Consider the following 21,486-nt stretch of genomic DNA (forward strand, 5'->3'; position numbering starts at 1 on the left):
AGGTCAGCCACGTCTCCTGCTCTTGGATAGGTGACCTTATGTAAGTGATGGCTTAGGAGGCTTCCAGTGTGCTTCCCTCATTTCTCAATATTCCAGGGTGACCCCTATGTGGGATACGTGTGTCCTTCTGCTGTGGCCTGTTTGCTCTCCCTGTAGGCGCCCAGGGAGGCTGAGTTATGCTCCTGGCCAGCTGTTGTAATGCTCAGCTGCTTGTAGTTGTTGTGGGTCCTTCAGTCTCTTTATCAGGTGTGGGGAGCCCCAGCACAGTTGGCTGCAAGTTCTAATACCACATTTGTGTTGCAGTATTTCTTTTAAGTGAGTAGGCCCCCACCGTGGCAGGTTGTTAGGCTCAGGGCCTTACAATTGCTGTAAGCCTCTAGCCTATTAGGTCTCTTGTCAGCTCTCTGAGGATTGCAGCTGGGTGGGGCTGGCCTCAGGCACAGGAGCACCCAATTGTTTCAGGTTTTGGAAGGTGGAGCAAACCTCCTATGTGGGTCTTTGAGAAGCACAAGTCTTCTGCGGCTGACAAGCCCTGCCGCCCACAGGTCCACACACACAGTCAACACAGTCCTGCCCCGTGTGGCGCCCGACCTCCCCAAGTGGACCCAGTCTCTCCAGGGCGGGAGCCCCACACACTCTGCCACCGCCCGACACTCTCCACCCGCTCCTTGTGCACACCCTGCCCCGCTCAAGTCAGCTCAGTTGCCAGGCTGCAGAGAATCCAGTCACCAATCTATGCAGGCCCACACGTTGCCTGAGGGCTTGTTGTTGGGTGGGGCTAGTCTCTAGGGTGGGCTGCCTGCCCTGGCTGAGCTGGATTAGATCGGCGCTCTAGCGGGTGGAGCAGACCCTGGGCTAGCAGGCCTCAGGGAGAACTCCAATGGCGTCTGTGTCAGCACGCTCACACCAGGCCACAACAATGGCCGCCGCCAATGTCCCAGTCCCTGGAGAGGTCTCACCCCTCACCGAGATGCACTCAGGGCCTATTAGGTGAATCTCTTGTCACCGAAGCACTGTGCACCTTTCTTTCTGGTGATTTTAGGATGCTTTCTGGAACGGGTGAGTTTGTGCGCGGGCCCTTTAAGAGCCAGTTTTAGTTTCTTTGTGAACCGGGTTTTCTGGGGGTGCTACCCAATGCTTTAGTAGCAGGCAAAGTCAGATATTATGCTGCTGGTCTCAATTGTGCTGGATCCACAAAATGCCCACAGCGGGGGCGCTCCCCGGCTCAGGGCCCCGCGCCTCCAGGGAGGCTGCGTACCTGTGAGCTGCTCCCGGCGGCCGTGAAGCTGGCGGCTTGTGAAGGTGGCGTTTTTCCTCTCCAGAAGGGAGTCTCTGCCTCTTCTACCCCAGTTAGGATTGTCCGTTGTTGCAGGAGTTCCTCTTATCCAGTTTTCAGTTCTGTCTCAGGGGTAATTTTTCCACGAGTAGTTGTAAATTGGCTGTGTCCACGGGAGGAGGTGAGTTCAGAGTCTGCCTACGCCGCCATCTTGACTCCGCCCCCCCCGTTAGGCTCCTTTATTCTGTAAATTTTCCTAAAGTTCATGGTAGAAAGCAAGATAGATTGTAGATGTTCAACATCCTTTTACTCTAGATCTCTCATGGGAAGATGGACTTGTTATTCCACTTTGCAAGCTTGATTTCAACATCGTAGATAGGAAGAATATTTGTTCTATTAAAAAAAAAAATAACTCCAGGCAGAGATTCAGTATCTCTCTTAGTAACTCTAGTTTATTCCACGATCTAGAAATTCTTGTATCTGACTTGATTTCTTTTTTTTTTAAAGATTTTATTTATTTTTTGCCCCCAAAGCCCCAGTAGATAGTTGTATGTCACAGCTGCACACCCTTGTAGTTGCTGTATGTGGGACTCGGCCTCAGGCTGGACAGAGAAGTGGTGCCTCGATGCGCACCCGGGATCCGAACCCGGGCCGCCAGCATCGCAGCGCGCGCACTTAACCACCAAGCCACAGGGCTGGCCTGACTTGATTTCTTTCTATATCAGTTTATTTTTCTATCAACATAGATTACTATTGCCTCTCTTTGAACTTTATTCAAATAAAAACATACAGTAATGTTTTGTATCTGGCTTCTTTTATGCAACATTGTATCTTTGAAATTCACTACATTGTTAGCTGTAGTAGTAGTTTATTTTTTGTAGTTATATAGTATTTCGTTGTATGAATATCTACTATATGAATTTACTGTTAATAGGTATTTGAATTGTTTTCATTTTGGGACTATTGTAAATGAAGTTACTATGACATTGGTTGTCATGTCTTTAGGTGAACATATGTCCTTATTTCTGTAGGTTGTATACCTAGGAGTGGAATTGCTAGCTCATAGGATATGAGATGTTTGGCCTTAATAGATAGTACCAAAGAGTTTTCCGAAACGATTGGAATAATTCCTTCTAGTAGCAACTGAGTGTTATAGTCTCTGCACATCCTCACCAACACTTGGTATTATCAGTTAAAAATTTTTTAGCTGTTCTCTTAGGTGTATAAAGGTATCTTATTTTATTTTGCATTTCCTTGATGGCTAATGATATTAGGCACCGTTTTTTGGGGTATTTATTGGCACTTCTTTTGTGAAGTGCCTATTTAAATCTTTGCCCAGTGTTTTCACTGGTTGTATGCTTTTTCTTATTGATTTTTAGAAATTATTATAGGTAAGTCCTTTGTCAGGTATACGTATTGCATGTATCTTCTCCCACTTTGTGGCTTACATTTTAACTCTTTTGATGGTGACTTTTAATGAAGAGAGGTTTTTAATTTCAATAAAGTCAAATTTATCTTTTCTTTATGTCCTATTTAAGAAATCATTGCCTACCCCAAGGTCTTGAAGATGTTATCCTATGTTTTCTTCTAGAGGCTTTATTGTTTTACCTTTCACATTTATGGTATGATCTATCTGGAATAGAATTTTTGATGTGGTATAGGGGAAGTGGATAAAGGTCAACCCCCCCCCACCCCCATACCATATATTGAAAGGACTGTTTTCACTTTTCCACTGTGCTATATGGACGTCTTTGTCGTAAATCAGATGACTATATAGCTGAGTGTCCATTTCTGGATAATCTATTCTGCTTCTATTCCAAAGTTTCTGTACTATTTAATCAGTTTGAGTTACTGTGGCTTTATAATTAGTGTTGATATTCCATTCTCTAACTTTGTTCTTCAAAATTGTCTTGCTATTCTTGGCCTTTTTCATTTCTCTTATAAATTTTAGAATCAGAGTGTCAATTTCTGTACACCCATGCAAACCTCCTGGGATTTTATTTGAAATTATTTTAAATCTATAGAATAAGTTTGGGAGAATTAACATCTTTCCCTATCACTGTTGGCTAATTTCTTCATATTGTACCTGTAGTAGATGGAAAGGCATGATGCTCTGCCCCATTTGGGACTGAATGAAGTCTAGGGCAATGACATGAATCATGGTTTTCCACCATTGTTCCAAGTTCCAAATGGGAGTTTGGTTGCATGTCTTCCATCTACTCCTCTGGATCATTTCTGTACCATCTCTGTCTGCTCTGTACCCTGAGACAGTGACCAGTTTGAACAACGGCAATGGGCTCCCTTGCCTCTGGTTGCCAATTAGGTTCAACCAACTGGAACACAGGCAGGCAATCAGAAGGAGAGAAAAGAGTGAGGTCAGAATATTAATTTCTTGGCTCTTTCTGTGAAGGGTCACTTTGGGTTGGCTGTGTGCCTAGACTAAAGGCTATTACAGCTCCCATTGGGCAGCCTTCTTCCTATAGCTCCTTCCCTCTGGGCTCTCCTCATCACTAATGTGGGGTATGCATTATCCTGTGTTATTTCCCAACACGCTTCTCATACCTTTGTAAAACTCTCCCCAAATTATGCAGTTTGAGTGGGCCACATGTTTCCTACCAGGACCCTGATTACTTCAGAAGTAGAATAAAGAGAATTTTCTGGGCAGCTTAAAAGAACTTTAAGAGTGAGGACCGTTACACCAGTGATAACCTTGCTGGGTCTGCTGACAAAATTGTACTTCTGGCTAAACCTGCCTGACTATAGCATAGAGGCAGGCTCTATCTTTCTCTTTCTAGTATCATTGGAAATCATGAAGAGACTCTTTATGATTTAAAAGTAAGACTGGTAGCCTCAAAGTGTACCTTTAAATGTCCACAAGCATTTTAGACATAGGTTATTTTTCACTTTCTGACTTACTAAGTTGATAATAGATGCTGCAGTATCTGTGCTTGTATCTGAGGAACATCCACAACACTGCCTGAGGATGTTAGCAGGCGAGGTGAGAGTGTCAAACTGGCATAGACTTTCAAGGAGTAATAAAATTGCTGCTATTTGAAAAATTAGAGTTGAAGCACTTCTGGGGACAGCAGCCTCAAGCTATACTGAATGAGGGAGATTTAAACTAATTCTTAAGTAGTGTCTTACATTGAAATCATTTAACTCATCTTTTGACAGTTGGGTTATTTACTTGTCTGCTTTAGGAATTAATTTTTAGAATGACATCTTTAGCACTGGTGAGGACCATGGAATTTCTTTCACTGAAATAGAAATCATGTCCAAACTGTCATTTGATGATAACATAATTAACCTGAATCACATATCAGATAGTGCTGGCAAATATGACAGTACAAGAACTGCTGGGAATTTAAAATGCAAATGTCAATAGCAAAAAAACCAGGATATCACATATTTTTAAATGAAATTTTTGTATTTTTAAAAAGTAAGTAATAAGTGGAATTCTGCCATGGTCAATTTACTTTTTAATTGGGCAAGTCTGCTTATGCGTTCATTTCTGTGCATAACCAGGTAAATCGTGTCTTTTGTTTTTAGTATCATCTAGAGCTGCCACTGCCTTTGCTCTCACCAGTTGCTCCTTTGAATTATTGTCCAATCAGTAACAAATCACTGTCCACTGTAGCATCACACCCCCCAGGCCATCCGCCCTAGGAGGTCATTTGATCTCTTATACTAGAAGTGGCAAAATGGTGGCCATTAGACATATTTGTTTGTCCCCCACATTATTTTGAAAAATTGTTTTAAATTGGGAGATACACATAAAAAATTTCTGACTCAATTGTTGACTTTTCTTGATAAATGGGATGATCTGAGAACAGTGGCCCTCCACTCCTGCTTGTTGACATTGGCTGTGATGGGGGCATGTGCTCAGCAGGGAGCTGTGGTTTCACCTGGCCAGCCTCACTTGGTTAAGTGACCCATCTATGTTGGGATGCCTGTGTTGACATGTGTTCAACACATCAGGGATGATTCTAGGTACCAAGTGTGAGGAAGAGAAACAATTGATTATATTATTTCAGTCTGTATGTTATTGACATGAGAAACTGCAAGCTCTAAGAGGCGAGAGACCTTGTCTCATTTGTCTTAGTATATCCCCAGTGTTTCATAAATGTTAATTGAATTGAAAGGAAACTCTGCTTAGGGAGATGAATCTGGCAGTGATATGCAAGATGCTAAAGGAAGATGCTGAATGTTTCAAAAAGGCTAATAAGTCAGGGCTGAGAACATAGACTAAGATGGTGACAGGGAATAGAGACAGAAGTGACCCTGAGAGACAATTTGAATGAAAATCCGTTGGATTTAGAGATTGGCAGGAGGTGAAGGAGAAAAGGAAAAGTGAGTTTGGAGGCTTAGGAGTAGAAGTACCATCAATACAGCTAGGAGGGTGGGAGATAGAAGTCCTAAGACCCCTCCTGCTGCTAGTCTTTTGATGTGAAAGAATTTGAGGCTTATTTATATTCATGATTTAGCTAATGCTGATAGCTATGCTCAGAATTTTTTCCTTATGTTTTTAACCCCAGGGCTAAGACCATCAAGAATACAGTCTCTGTGAACCTGGAACTGACAGCGGAAGAATGGAAGAAGAAATACGAAAAAGAGAAAGAGAAAAACAAGACTTTGAAGAATGTTATCCAGCATCTGGAGATGGAGCTAAACAGATGGAGAAATGGTAAGGAAGAATGGAGAGGAAGAATGAGGCATGAATATGCTATCTTTTTCTGATGACCGTTGGCATCCTGGAACACTTGGGACAGAGGGGATGATGGCAGAGCTTGGTCCTGCCTTGCAACAACATGTGTGAACAAGATATTTTCTCATTCCCTAACACAGCTCCCCGCTCCCACCCCGTCACTTGGCTGACATATATTCTTACGTGGGCAAGTAACTATTTGCAAGCTTGCCTTAATCTATTTCCAATGAGATGGCCCCTCTATCTATTACTATAACTTTCTCTCTGGTAGTCGTATTTGAGGTTTAAAGAGCAGTGCCTGAGACTTTGTGGCTCAGATTGCTTTTGATTAAATGAAAAATGTCATTCTCTCCTATGTGAGTTTTATAATTGATTTGGGGTTAAAGATCACCTCTGGCAAATGTTTGCATTTTTTTGCCAAACCCATCTTCATGCTCTCTTTTCTCAAAGCCAGAAATAGAGGGCTCCTGAAGAAGCTCTGTGCTAAAATGGAGTCTTAAAGGCTCATTTCGTGACTAGTTTTTCTTTTTCCCCAAAACATTCTCTGTAGTTTGTTCTACTCGAAAAAATATCTCAGACAGCTGACATGCAGTGGGTGGGTGGGTTGTGGGTGAGGCGTTGAAGAAGGGGCTTCCAGATCCAAGTGCAGACAGATTATTTCAGTGACTTTTGCATTGTGATGGAGATTAGAAGGTGGATGTCTTTTTTTTTTTTTTTTTTTTCACTGAAATAAGGCAGCTTGGTGTGTGTGTCGGGGGATCGTGGATAGTTGGGGGTTGTTCTTCAGATTCTTTGCTGCCGTCTTCAGTATTTATTTCAGGTGCTGCAGGGACCTCAGTCTTGGGGAAGCGTAGGAGCCTGGGGGATGCTGTGCAGGATCGGGATGGAACACGCCTGCTTGTAACTGCAGAGTGAGCAGCACATCGTCTTGTGATTACACGTTTACCACTGTTTTTTGCTGGGAAGGGTGGGGTGTCACTGAGCTACTGTTCAATTGAAAAACAATCACGCGGCAAACCAGGATTCAAGAGAGGTTCAAGAAGTGACCTAGTAGCCTAAATAACACAATTCTTTTCGTTTTGGGAGATTTTCTAGCTGCACATGTGTTTTTAAAGCTGCTAGAATAATTGAATAATTCAGCACCTGGGGCTGGTGGATGATTCCTTGCGATTTGGCAGGAGTGGGAGAGTGGGGAGGGGTGCTTGGCAAGGCAAAGGGTGGCCGTATGAAATTTTGTTCTATTTCTGGGATCCTCTTGGGTCAGTTCTCTGCTGGGCGACTGAAACATTCAGTAAAGCCTTTTGGTAAAGGGAGAGGGGATTGGCCTTCGAAACACTGTGGAGTGGGGAACTGATCTTTTTTTTCCTATCTTTTCCAGTCCCTTGCCAAGCTCTAACCCTCCGATTCTCCATCCCTCGATCAACTGTGTCCTTTGGGATCTGCCCACTGCCTTGTTAGCCTGACTCACCTTCATGCCTAGCATCTCTATTGGGCACTCTCTTCTTCCTTATCTTGGCCTTTTCACTTGGCATCATTTTAACTGTTTGTCCCACGTCATCCACCTTTCAAATCTGCTCAGAAATTTACTGTTTTCCATGTCCTATAGGGTGAGATCCTACATAAGCCCGTAAGTTACATAATTTGGGAAAACTAATGTATGGTTTCTGGCACAGGATATACTTTCATAAATGTATGTTAAATAAGCACATGTTTAATGCAGTTGGAGATTAAAGGGTGAGCAGTCAGACGTGGTCTCTGTCCTTACTGAGCTTACGGTCTGATGGGAGAGGTAGACTCCAGCCAGTCAATAAACATGTCATGGTCTATGCTGCATATCAAAATGGGAAAGTGTAAAGTGCTAAGAGTTATTACAACAGGGGACCCTGACCTTGACTGAGAAGTCAGTGAAGGTTTCCTCCTATAAGTGACATAGGGAATAAGATCTGAGACAAACAGAGCAGTTAGCCAGCTGAAATATGTGCCAAGTGGAAGTTGGGGGGGGGGGTGGCGGTTGAGGGAACCATGTTTACAATGGCCCTGAGGGGCAGGAGCAGGAAGGCTAGCGTGGAGAGCTGGGGCCAGGGAACAGTGGCCTGAGATGGGCAGGACGGGTAGGCAGTTCTATCCCATGCAGGGCTATGCAGTCCTTGTTCAGGATTTTGGCCATTATCTTGTAAGCAATGAGAAGCCATTCAAGGATATTAAGCTGCAGATCATGATAAGATTTGCATTTTCAAAGATCCATTGGTTGTGTTGGAGAATGGACTGGAGAGGGTGGGAGGATGGCCAGGAACTGGTGTGGTCTTCCAGGGATGAGATTACGGTAGTTGAATTGGGAGACAGGTCAGTGGAAAGGGAGAGATAATGGATGGGCCAGAAAGTTATTTACGAGGTGAAATCAGCAGGGCTTGCTGAGAATTTGGCTATGGGGAGAGAGTGTCAAGTTTTCTGGCTTGCTGAGTTGGATGGTGGGTGGAACCATTCATTGAGACAGAAAACCCCAGAGAAGAACCAGATTGGAGACAAGGGAGATGAGGAGAGGAGTTTGAGGTGCCTGTGGAACATCCAGGTGAAAATCTCAAATAAGAAGTTAGGTCTGAGGTTCTGGTGCTCAAAGGACCTCCCTGACTAGAGAGAGAAATTTGAGAGTTGTCAATCTTTAGGAAGTCATTGAAGGCACAGTCGGGGTGAGGTCCCCTATGGACTATGGAGAGAGGATAGGGAAGACGCGAAGAGGGAGGCAGTCTTGAGAGACACCCACCTTCCGTTACCATGTGATCACTGAGTGACTGTGATGGGAGAAGGGAGATGACAGAGCTCTCCTTTTCCTCCCAAGCTAACATTTGCATTTTAAAGGTGATTTTTCTGGGAGCAGAAGTTCTTAAGTGTAGAGAACCAACTCTAGTGATATAAATTTCAGGCAGGAAGTGAGGCAGGTGGAGTCCTTTGACCAGCCGTGAGTGAAGGTCTATCGCTAGGGTTAACTGTACATCACCCAGGCAACAAATAACCTCAGGCTTTTTGTTATGTTCCTAGGCTGGGTGTTGAATCCTCAAGCAGCCCTTGAGGTTTTGAGAGGTTAGAAGACTCACCCAAGGTGACTCAGTGTCTGGTAGAGGTGGGATCTGAATGTAGGGAGATTGACTCCTAAGTTCATTCTCTTTTAATCATCTGTGCAGCCTGCGCACAGCCCTAGTGATTTGTGTTTAGGCCAGTTAGATAAGTGTGAAAAGTACCACACCCAAAAAAGAAGGGATTGGACTCCCTTCGGTGGTGTCCCTGTGTATCAGTCCTAATTCCTCGTAGTCATTGCATGGCCAGCTTGTGTCAACCAGAGAGCTGGGATTTTGAAGGATGGAGTAGAGAAAAGGCAGTGCCCTCCACTAAGATCTGAGTAGCAGGACATTTCCAACTTTCTTTTGAAATTTGACACACACATTGCTTCTAAGCTTGTAGGAGGAAGCCACTCGGTTCACCCCAACAATTCCTGGGTACTGATATTTCCACATTGCGGTCTGAATGAGTTGAAGGAGTGTTATTAATTGTATGCACTCTCCCCTGGGAAACAGATATTTTTCCTTGCATGGTGTGTTTACAATTTAAAAGTTTGGCTGCTGTACTCCAGTTGTGGGAAAGCAAGGGAGGAGTGTAGCAGAGAAAAAGTGTGCTTGTGTGTGCATGCTTGTGCTTTTTCCTATTTGCTGTGATATAGAATGAGGTAGGAATACAAAGGAGTAGGAGAGGTAAAATAATATGATGTCTCAACGGCAAATCGGGTCCAGGCAGATAATGTAAATAGTGAAGGGAGATATGTCTGATACAGTTGACAGTGATGGGACTGTGCCACAGGAGAGAGCATGCACCACCCAAAGTCATTGAAAAGTTGTGAAATACTGTCCTGTGTATTACATGCCTATAGGCTGGTCCCCACCCCCACCCCCTCCACCTGTACCAATTTTCAACCCCTTGTAGCTGCATGGGCTACTTCAGAATGCAAGCCTGGCAGTCTCTTCCTCTGGGCATAGAACATAGATTCTCAGAATTTGGCCTGTGACTCGTAATGTGTATACTACATCAAGCCTTAATTAATTTCTGAATGGCCATTAAGCCAGGATGGCTCAGGGCACGTGCATGGTGGCTTATGGGGAGGCCATACCTGATGCTTATAAAGAAGGAATGAGGGGGGCCGGCTCCGTGGCTTAGCAGTTAAGTGCGTGCGCTCTGATGCTGGCGGCCCGGGTTTGGATCCCGGGCGCGCCCCGAGGCACCACTTCTCCGTCCAACGTGAGGCCGAGTCCCACGTACAGCAACTAGAAGGATGTGAACCTATGACATACAACTATCTACTGGGGCTTTGGGGGGAAAAACTGAATAAATAAAATCTTTAAAAAAAAAAAAAAAAAGAAGGAATGAGGAGAGCGACCCATCTGCCTGGTTCCGTTCCCCACTGTGCCAGTTAGGGGTCCTTGGGTTACAGGCAACCTGCTGGGCTTAAACAAAAAGAGAAAGCACTAGAAGGCTAGGAGTGACTCACAGACCAAAATAACAGCCAAGGAACGAGGCTCAACCAGCAAAGCTGGGGCTGCTCCAGAGACACAGGCAACAGAAACAAATCAACAGGGCTCATAAGGGGCCACACCTGTAGTGAATCTCCTCTGACTGTTTGGGAATGGGAAATTTGCATTGTATGTTTGAGATCCAGAGGCCCAGGAGAGATGTGCCTTCACTGGGGAAGGACAGGGCACTCTGATGTGTTGTCTGACCAAGACTGCACCCATCGGAGGGGGGTACTTTCTCACGGGGAAGTTGAGGTGCTATTATGAGAATGGGTGTTGAGTGGCTGAAAAACAACATATGTCCACTGCAATCTACTAGTGACATCTTGTGGGCTGAAATCGATCGCCAGTCTGTCTTCGATCTGGAGGCTCTTTTGGCAACTTCAGCCTCGTGGAAATTTGTTCAGCCTGCTTTCTTAAGGACAGATAGCTGGAGTGGGCAGTTGTCAGAAATAGGATTTTTTCTTTCCAGCTCTGTTGCTTGTTGATCATATGTATGGAAAGGACTCAAACAATCCTATAAATGGGGATGGATTTAGATAGTTGGATTCAAAGTGAGTTACAGCTGCCAGTTCACCCCTGCCACCCTCCAGTCCATCAAGAAGCCTTGACAGGAGGATGGGGAGAGAGGGTTGAAGGCTCAGGAACATAATGCTCAGAGAGGGGGGTTGGGTCCATAGTTCGCTGTTGCTACCAGGTCAGTCTTTACACATGCCCTCTTTTCTGATACTTGTTTGAATTTTACCCTTTAAAAAATAACTTTTTACAGGGGCCTAAGTCAGAGAGAGGAGGCCCTGAAAATCCAGGTGTCAGGAGTGCAGGGAAATGACCTGACAATACAGCATATCTGCAGCATCTCTTGATTAATTAAATATAATATTAAATAACAGAGCGGATGTAGATTTACCCCATCTGCTGAAATCATGCAAAGAAATGATTTCATCACAGGCTGAGAAGGCGTGGAAAAATCAGCAATCTCCAAGGCAGATTTATTCTCCAAATTAAAACCTGCCAGACCAGCAGGCTTGGTTCCCTACCTAGCTAAATCTGTAACCTCGCATCCGATCGGGGCTTTGTAGAACCATGAAGCCTCCGTAGTTGGAACACAATTTGCTCTTTTAGCATTAAATATGTAGATGATGCTGGCCCCCGTCTTGGATTCATTACCGCGGAAGCTCAGAAGTTAGCATTTCACTTGAGAGGTCCAATTTGTTAGGCCCTCTTCCTTCTTTTGAGACCACAACCAAACACCCACAGAAATACTGACAGCTAGCAGAATGGTGTGGCCTATTCAAGAGGTCAGGAATGTAAAGAGCATGCAGAGTCCTGGGTGACCAGTTTAGTAGAAAATGACTCTACAACAGGTTAGAGAATGTCTTAAGCTGCTTACAGTATTTTTAGGAACTAGGGTAAAAGATGCTATTTGCGTGCAAAATAATCCCATAGAGGAATGATTTTTTTTTAAACCTCACATTTATATAATCACATCTTGTAGCCAGCCGTTCTTACCCGTCTGGCAACTTAAAGATTTCCTTTTAGTTTCTTTGATATAGAAATTACCTACCATTAGGTCAGCTACTGGGCCTGTTTAATTGGTATTAAAAGAAAGCACCTCCTTTGCCAGATCTGCTGTGGTTTCTGGCGGAAGCTGTGAATGACCAGCAGTCTCGGCCCTGGAGTTGCAGAGAGAATGCAGTTACCTCTCTATGTTCTCCAGAGGCTTTAGGACTCAACTTATGCAAAGGATAACTAGCTCGTTGCTATTTCATGTGTGAAATTTTAATGAATTACTGGCAGTCTAATGGTTTTTTTTTTTTTAAACCAAAAAAGCCTGTTTTAGAATTTTGAACTAATAGCCCTAATGAGAATTTTTGATTAGTCTGTCATTCTTGTTTGTTGCAATTGATGGATTTCTACTTTTCACACCAACGTTATTTATGCCCTCTGGGGGTTTTCATTTTATAATTAAAATGCTCTGTAAATCTTATAGGCATGCTCCAAGTGAATGCTCCTGTGTACACACAAATCTTTTCAGTCCTTAAAGGTAATTACATCCGACAATAGGAAATGCTGAGATGCTTATTGAAGGAGGGAAGGGTTTCTAGTGGAGGGGGTGGGGGTGAAGCTTTCATTCTAGAAAATCAAATGTTTTACAATATTATAAGCTCTTCCCCTATAGACAGTAGGTATAAGCCTTGGGGGATAAACTAAGAGGAATTTGCTTTTAATGCAAAGAAGGATAATAAAAATAAAAATAGATGCTAATCTTCATTTGGTGGTCCTTTTACTCCATACTGCTGGATTTTAGGGCATTATTTCTCCAGGGTTTGTTTGCAGCTGTCTGCCTTGTTACAATCAGTTATTTTGTAATCATCTCGTGGGGGCTCCTCCGGAGACTCGGTCCACTGCAGTGCAGGGAATATTCTCGATTAACGTGGTGAGATTGCCATGGAGACAGATTGCCTAGTGTCAGGTCTTGCATGGCTTTGAGAATTTACAATCCCCAGACGTGTTTGTAAGCTGGACAGTGTAGTTACCAGGGACGCTTCTGGAAGTCATTTTCTCGGTCCATTGAAGGGCAGTGGGGTTTGGGAAAACCGGCTCTTGGTTCCTCTCTGGGCAGGAGCTGTGCTCTCCCACAGACGCCTGCTGCTTTTGTTCCTGCGTGTTGCTGCTTTGTTCTTCTCGGCCCCGAACGGCTGCTGCAAAAAATAATCCTGACTGCCTGACCTTTAGAATATAAACTGGGAAGAGCTCGTTGTTTAGATGTAGCTTTGTAGACATGTTGTTGCTTTGATTCAGAGAATTGTTCAAGCGAAACCAGAAAGTCTGCTCTAGGTTTCAAATATTGTTCTAATAATAATAAAAATAAACCTGAAAGGGACTTGCATAGCTATATTGTGTTTTATTTTTAGAACTAAGCTCCAGCCACAGAGGTATTGTGAAGGCCCCAAAAACACTAATCTCAGAATAAGTAAAAATAATAATTTATTTGCAAAGCCTAAAAAGTTGACAGTTTGTCAGGGAGAGGAGGGGATAAGAGATGGACTTTAAACAATAACACATTTTGTGCTTTTACATATCCAATAGCCCCCCTTATCCATGGTTTTGCTTTCTGTGGTTTCAATTACCCATGGTCAACTGTGGTCTGAACATATTAAATGGAAAATTCCAGAAATAAACAATTCATAAGTTTTAAATCGCGTGCTGTTCTGAGTAGCCTGATGAAATCTCCCGCCATCCGGCTCCATCCCGCTCAGAACGTGAATCATCCCTTTATCCAGCGGATCCAGCTGTATGCGCTACCTGCCCGTTAGTGACATAGTAGCCATCGTGGTTATCAGATCTGCTATCGGGGTATCGCAGTGCTTGTGTTCAAATAACCCTTATTTTACTTAATAATGGCTCCAAAGCACAAGAGTAGTGATGCTGGCAACTCAGATACGGCAAAGAGAAGCCGTAAAGTGCTTCCTTTAAGTGAAAAGGTGAAAGTTCTTGACTTAATAAGGAAAGAAAAAAAATTGTGTGTGCTGAGGTTGCTAGGATCTACGGTAACTTTTATTACAGTATATTGTAATAATTGTTCTATTTTACTATTAGTTGTTGTTAATCTTAGTGTGCCTAATTTATAAATTAAAGTTGATCATAGGTATGTATGTATAGGAAAAAACATAGTATATATAGGATTAAGTACTATCCATGGTTTCAGGCATCCACTGGGGGTCTTAGAATGTATCCCCCATGGATAAGGGGGGACTACTGTACTATTTTAATCTTTAGAACAACACTATGGTAAAGGGGCATTGTTATTTCCTCTCTTTTACAAAAAAGCAAACCAAGAGGTTAAGCAGGAGGAGGGATTATGATTAATTAGATCTGTTAAAAGGTGCAGTGTGGCGTAGTGTCCCGCTATGGCACTGGAGATGTTGATGCAGCATCTGTTGGTCACTTTTAGGGTGCCTCGTAGCAGTGTTGGCTGGCTTGTTGAATTTCTCTAATCTGGGACAACCCTAGTACTTGGTGATGCTGTAATTCCTCAATAAGAGAAGAGGGCAGCTCTAGGGGAGTCAAACCTATGACTTTTGATTAGAGCAAGTCATTTGCTGTTAGGTTATGAGGGTTCATTCCTGGCTCCTGCCTGCCGAGGTGAATTGAAGCATGCACTGAGTATCTCCTGAGCTTGCCCCAGCCTCATGATATCACTGCCTCTTTGGCCTTTTGCAACCGAAGAACACAGGGAATATGTCGCTTTCAGATGTTTTTTTATCTTACCTCTGGACTTGGGGTGAATTGACCTATGGATAATATGACCAAATTCTGGCTGATTTCTGATCTAGTGCAGTTAAGAATTTCACCTTCATCATGTGTAAGCTGGAAGATCAAATTTATACTGTCCTGGATTGCCCTGTTCACAAATTTCAAAAGCTAGGCCTGAAAAATTAGAGATATAGTCATGATCCAAGTAGACAAAAGAATTTACCAAAGTGTTAGTAGTGAATTTCCCTGGAGAAGGAAGAGAATTGGGAGGTAGGGGTGAAAGAGGACTTTCAAGTTTTAGTTTATACTCTATAGTTAGGAAAAAAAAAAAAAAAAAATATATATATATATATACACACACACACACACACACACACACACACACACATATTTAAAGCAAAAAAAAATTCTTAGGAACTAGAACATGGTACTGCTTTTATGGCTTGGGGATTTAGCAAGCTGTAGAGAATATTGATCCTTTAATTGGATGAAATCTAGTCTGCACACTAAGGTTGTTGATAGATGTTTTAAACCAGGAATTGGAACTGAATGAAATATTGATTTGGTTCAGGTTCAGTTCAAAGGCTACTCTGATAGTCTGGTTTTGTTTCAGGTCAATAATTTTAGAAAAAGGCTTAGGTACAGTACAGTCTAGTTGAGCTTTAGAAGAAAAAAGGGTTGGCTCAGTTTTGTATTCAGGAAAGTAATAGTTTATTCCAGGTTTTGCTTTAAGTTGCTGCTTCAAACAGAACTGTGACACAAAAGTGAAATCATTGGGTGTTAATTTTATTTGACATGGAGGCCTTCAGTACCATTTTGTGGTTATCAAGTTAGATAATGGAATTGTACGTAGCAAAGCTAACCCATCACAAAGTGTTTTGTTTATATTGAGATAAATAGATACAGAGTTCAAGTGGGTTCCTTGAGGCATGATATATACAATTAAGGACGCCACAAATTAGGATCTCAGTTCTTCTGGGGTTTTTTTTTGTTTTGTTTTGTTTTTGTTGAGAAATTCCCTCTGATTCAGGGCAGTTTTCCTGGGGAATTTCCATAAAATGCATTTTATGGGCTGAGAACTGGAGTGAGGCTTGAACATGGCAGACACTCACTGGTTGTAGCAAACTGAGTGTGAAGTTGATGGTAAACATTGTGATGAAAAAGTATGTTTGGGTTTGGTTTGCTTTCCGAAAAGATATTTGAGAGACTCAGTTGGGCCACATGGTTTTCACAGAATCCTCTTGACGCAGTCTGTGTTTGCAAGGGAATTTTCTTGTTGGGGATGGCCATTGCCCTGCTTGAGAACTTCACCTTTTCCCTCAGTTTGCATGATCAAAACTGGTAATGCTTCTTTTGGAGGCCCCAACAAATGCTACTCTGCAAACTGAGAAGTGGTATGCAGGTCTCTGCATCATATTCTAGATCGGCTGCTTTTTCTTTCCTGGGACTACCTGACATCACAGCAAATTATTCTATTTGAACTCTCCAGCCGAGCCAATTAATTCTGACTTCCTGAGGGAAAGAGTGGTGGTAGGATGTGTTTGTGCAGTGTCAGTCAGAATTCCTGGGTCCGGGGCTACCTGGCTTCCTGCTTCAGATTCAGAGACTCTCAGATTCAGAGGATTGGGGCCCTACAGTGTTGTACTCAACAATGGCAAATTTTTTCCTTGATTTCACTATTTCTATTAAGAAAATGGTAACCTAATTAATCGGTAATGAGGATGCCTCAGAGATCTGTTTCCCTGTGAATCAGTCACTAGAGACAATATGATTCTAGTAAAGCCTCAGCATATTCCTCAACAAAAAGAAAGTGTATGCAAAAAATTCTGGGTACTGCTACAAGTTGGATTAGTTAAGAGCTTGTGTGGTTGATGGAAACAGTTTACGTAAGTGATGCATCATGAGGGAGGGAGTATTATATAGTCCTCTTCTTCCTTAGACTAATTTTGGTCAATTAACTATGACCTTTCTTGTCAAATAGAAAGAACACAAAGTGTAACTTTCTACAACAGCTCCTCATTGTGTCCTCTGTGTCTTTTTCACGGGAGTGACTATTTTTGGAACTCTTCCTGGAGGGTTGCATGCTGAATTTTTTCAATCCCCAACTCCTCTCGGCTATGCTTTGCAGGAGAAGCTGTGCCTGAGGATGAACAAATCAGCGCTAAGGACCAGAAGACCCTGGAGCCCTGTGATAACACCCCCATCATAGACAACATCGCTCCTGTTGTTGCCGGCATCTCTGCAGAGGAAAAGGAGAAGTATGACGAGGAGATCTCCAGTCTCTACAGACAACTCGATGACAAGGTCTGTAGGCAGAGATTATAGTCCTTACTTTGGTACAAAGACTAAAGGTGGCAGGTCCCAGACCTGTTGGCCGGAAGCAGCTTAAGCCCCATGGAGCTGAAGTAGGGTGCAGACTAATGTTTATGTCCGTCTTCCTAACATCTACCTAGCTCTTGATTGGTCAAACTCAGGGAACTTGATTCATGTGGAATGGAAACTTTCATGGAAATTTGATTGGAAGAGTAGAGTGTTGACCTGGAGAGACAGAGAGAGTCTTCACTTCTAGAAATCGGACTGGGGCTGATCACTGCATGAGAGAGTGTGTGTGTGTGTGTGTGTGTGTGTGTGTGTGTGATCTTTGTTTAATTCTCTCTTCTTTTCTTCTCTGGGCCTGTCCTTCACCTCTTAGAAACTCCAACAGTAGTGTCAGCTGTAGGGGCAAGGGAGGTGGCTCCCCAAACTCAAGTGTGTACTTTAATCGTGTAACTCTAAGGCCCTGGGATGAGGAACCAGTCGAAGTGGTGTGTGGTCTGATGGCTTCTACCTTATTGGTAAAGCTGTGTTCAGGGGCGTACTCTTGAATGCAGTAGTTTGGACACGCTGATTAGGGATATCCAATTTTATGGCAAACTTTTGGGACTCAAATAGTCGTGTCAGTGCACAAGTTGGAATAGAGGAAAAGAGACCTTGGAGAACACTGTGTAGCATTCATCCCCAATGAAGGTCAGGTTAGGAATCCCAGAAGTGTAGGAAATTAAATTAATGTTTCACGTGATCTTGGCATATTGCCTTTGGAATATTCTAAATCCTTTCAGTTCATTTCATCAAGGTTGCTGATATTTTTAGTCTGATTTAAGCTTTTTTGCTGTGGTTCAGCTCAGAGTGCATGGGGACACCTCTGGCATGGATGAAACAGCTTTGTTATATTAACATCACCACTAATCTAACAGGCCTCTCTCTTCTGAGTACCACAGAGTCTGGTATCGCTTTTATAAGAGAAATGTCTGCTGGTCTGCTTTGTGTTTGTGACTCTGGGAGTTCGCATTATAACCACAGTGCTAAACTGGGGTCACCCTGTCCTTCTGGTAGCATATTTAATAAGATGTTCACACCCATGAGAGCAGGGTTAATTGCCCTTTAGGCACTTGACATACTGTTATCCTTCCATTTCTCCTCAGGTATTTTATGTAAAACCTCAAACCAAGTAATAGAAAAAGGAAATTAATAGTAAGTTAACAGTATATACGATTTCTTGATTTCTCCAAAGAAATGCTATTGTTTAAATATACTGCAATTTTTTTTTTTACTAATTTTAGAATTGGTGAGTTCATTTTTAGTAATCCCCAAAGAATCTGGGATGAGGGGTGATAACCTGATTCAATACTCTGTTTTCTATGAAAAGACTCCTGCCTTGGTTGGAATTGGGATTATTTATTTTGGTGGCATGAGGAGCTTTCATGGATCTGAGAAAGATTTTAGAGTCTTGAATCCAGCTTCCGGAAGGTAGTGATGAGGACCGAGCTGAGAGTGATGAAAATGCCCTGCCCTGTGGATATTCAGTTGGTAGCTGGCAGAGCTGACCCTAGAGTCTCTGCCTCCTGATGACCAGCCTAGGACGTTTTCTGTCATATCATTTTCCTGTGGCAGATGCCTTGAAAACCCTGTAAAGCATACATTGCAAGGCTGGCATTTGTGGTCCATCACAGGTTGATGCCGAGGGATCTGGGAGAGAACTGAGCCCAAAAGCGTCAGCTTTAGAGGGCACCAAAGCTAGTGGTTTGACCTTAGTAACTCTACCCATGGACTGACTGATTATGTCCTCCAGATGTCATTCTTATTTGTCCTCCTCTTAAGGGTTCTAGAAGGTATTTCATGCTTCTGATGATGTAGGTAGTTTGATACTTTTGAGAATACATGAATTGGGACACAGCATCTTCATAGATTATTGAGTGGTAGAGCTGAAAGTATCTAGGTCTGGATGAGCAACTAGCCCAGGGTGGTTACATGACTTGCCCAAGTTTACATCATCCGTAGGTGCCAGAGCTGCAGTGAGGTTACACAGCTTCTGACTCCCAGTCCAGTGCTCATCCCATTTTGGCCTTAGTCCTTTAAAAGAGGAACTTGTCAGCTCTAATGAATCTATTTAGAATGTGGCAGGAGAAAGACATCACAGCCTCCTCCCAGCTGCCCCCTCTGTCCCTCTGTGCTTCCCCTCCAGGGGTCTAAGGACAGATCCTCTCCTGAATCAGTGCTGTGTGATGGAAAAGCACGCACTTGTGAGTCAGACCTGTTATGTGACTTAATGTTGAGACCTGGCTGATGACCTAAGCTGCTTAAGGTGTTTTTCTCATCTGCAACATGGGGCTCATATCTGTTACTTCAAAGGTTACAGTGGGGATTAAAAGTTTCTAGTACCTAGCTGATGTTCAATAAATATTAGTTTTTTTCTTTCTTTCTCTCTTCTCCTTTCTGGGTTCTGTTTGCTTAAGGGAGAATCCACATCATATGTGGTATCTGTGGGGTGGTGGTGCAGAGGTGGGCTGAAAGCAAAGTTATAAGATGAGCAAATTGGTGTTGGCACTCTCTCTCTTATTCCTCATCACCTCTCCAAAGCTACTGTACCATTGGAGATGGATGAGGGGAATTAAGTGTAAGTAGAAATATAAGTTGAACCTTATTTCACTGATTACCATTGCAACAAAAACATCTTTATAATTAAAGGTGACCAGTGACCTGTTGACAACTCACCTATTTCATGTATAAGAAAATTCAAGTACAAGAATATTTTCTGAAAAGTGCTTTGAAATCTGTTATCCACAGACTAGATCTTAATAGTCGGCATGAGAGTGAGCATGTTCTAATGCATTTGAATGTATAGATACAGATTGCACAGCACATCTTATTCTGAAAGTTTTGAAAAATTTTTAAAAAATCTCAATAGACTATGCTAATTCCTTAGAGAAGTTGCCTTAAGTATAGTTTTGGAAATGTCTCTGGTACAAGTGATTCATGTCCTTGTAATGTAATCCTTGTTCTTCACCCTTCCCAGAGGGGCTAAGGGCCTTTGGTTTCTCACTGTACCTCAAAAATCACTGCACCCCGGCTTGCTACCTGTCCAGGAGAAAGCCTGCATCTTCAGGCCTTGAGATGAGCACAGGATAAGAACAAAGCGCTTGCTCCACCGTTTTGCTTCTACTGTGATTTATATCACTTGTAGCCGTTGCTTATACGTCCCAGGGGAAGAGTTGGCAGCTCCCCGATGTTAAACTCCTTGAGTCTTGTATGTTAAGTTGTTTAATATTTATGTGCCGAGGACCATAAACACGAAATCATTCCTGGTAACTGACATTCTAAGTTTATAAAGTAGAAAAGAAAATATGCCCTACAAAATAGTCTTCTAGTTGTGGAATTACCATTTTTTGGCGGTTTCACTCTGGTGTAATTTCCCTAATTCTCGTGCCAGAAATCGGATTTAGGGAGGAAAGTCGTGAGTATTTTGTAGAACCATTAAAGGAACATTGGTGTAAAAATTTCAGTAGAAACAGAATCTCCTTGAGCAGAAAAATAAGACCAAAAGATGTTCTACAGAAAAGGAAAAGGAGTTACAGATTCTGTAATACTGATTTTAGAATTTTCTTGCTCCATGGAAAGCATTAGGTTGTGACACTGAGTTAATCTGATTTAAATGTATGCATAGACACGAGCAAACAGGCTGGAGAATATCCTGTGGAAAACTGAGGTTCTGCCACCCAGGCCCTTGAGTTCACCCCTCACCTCACCTCTGGAAAAGGCAGAAAGCACAGTGCAGGTTTTTTTTACAGGCTGCTGATGAAAACACCTGGGCAGCACCTGGCACAAAGAGGGAACCAATAATACTGAACTGAATCTGACTCTGCTTAGGGTTGAGACCCTAGAAGTGTCATTAAATAAGATTTTCTCCTGTTTCTAAGGGAGAGGCACGTGTGAAGTCAAGTTGTCATTCTTCACAGGCTGTGCCTCAAAACTGCATTTGAGCTCATGGAAACCTTCGTGGTGAAGACTGAGTCTCGTGCAGTTGGGCGTGGTCCGCCTGCTGCTTTGCCTGCGCTGGATGGACGGTGTCTAGGGGGAGGCAGAGACATTTGTACTGGGCGGTGAGAGGCGGGCAGCTCTGGCTTTTGTGGCAGCAACACCTAGTGGCAGAAAATGAGAGTGAGGAGAGTGTATTTGCCTGTGGGTAGATCCTTTCCCGCTTCAGTGACAGGCCAGAAAGTAAACATTAGCATTTCTGTACCCCCAGCTTCCTTGAGTTTCTTTGTTTTTTCTAACTGGTAAGAAAATTAACTTCTAATCAAGAAGAGGTCTGCTCTTGCCAAAGATTAATTCTCTAGTAAATGTTTTTCCAGTCTTTCTAAGTAAGAGGTTTGAAG

The 21,486-nt window shown here is 43.0% G+C and overlaps 1 protein-coding gene across 2 annotated transcripts in view; it reads left to right on the forward strand.

Annotated features, from left to right (window-relative positions):
* Positions 1 to 21,486, forward strand: part of KIF5C (kinesin family member 5C) — a 159,648-nt gene that overhangs the window by 88,701 nt on the left and 49,461 nt on the right. For both annotated transcript variants that reach the window (XM_014782430.2, XM_087435159.1), the window contains 2 exons: positions 5,812 to 5,960; positions 16,923 to 17,098. In XM_014782430.2, coding sequence (XP_014637916.1) covers positions 5,812 to 5,960; positions 16,923 to 17,098 — 325 coding nt within the window. The remainder of the gene's footprint in view (positions 1 to 5,811; positions 5,961 to 16,922; positions 17,099 to 21,486) is intronic.

This window comes from Ceratotherium simum, chromosome 9 (assembly GCF_057802395.1).
Source record: "Ceratotherium simum simum isolate JZ-2026a chromosome 9, ASM5780239v1, whole genome shotgun sequence".
Classification (NCBI taxonomy): domain Eukaryota; kingdom Metazoa; phylum Chordata; class Mammalia; order Perissodactyla; family Rhinocerotidae; genus Ceratotherium; species Ceratotherium simum.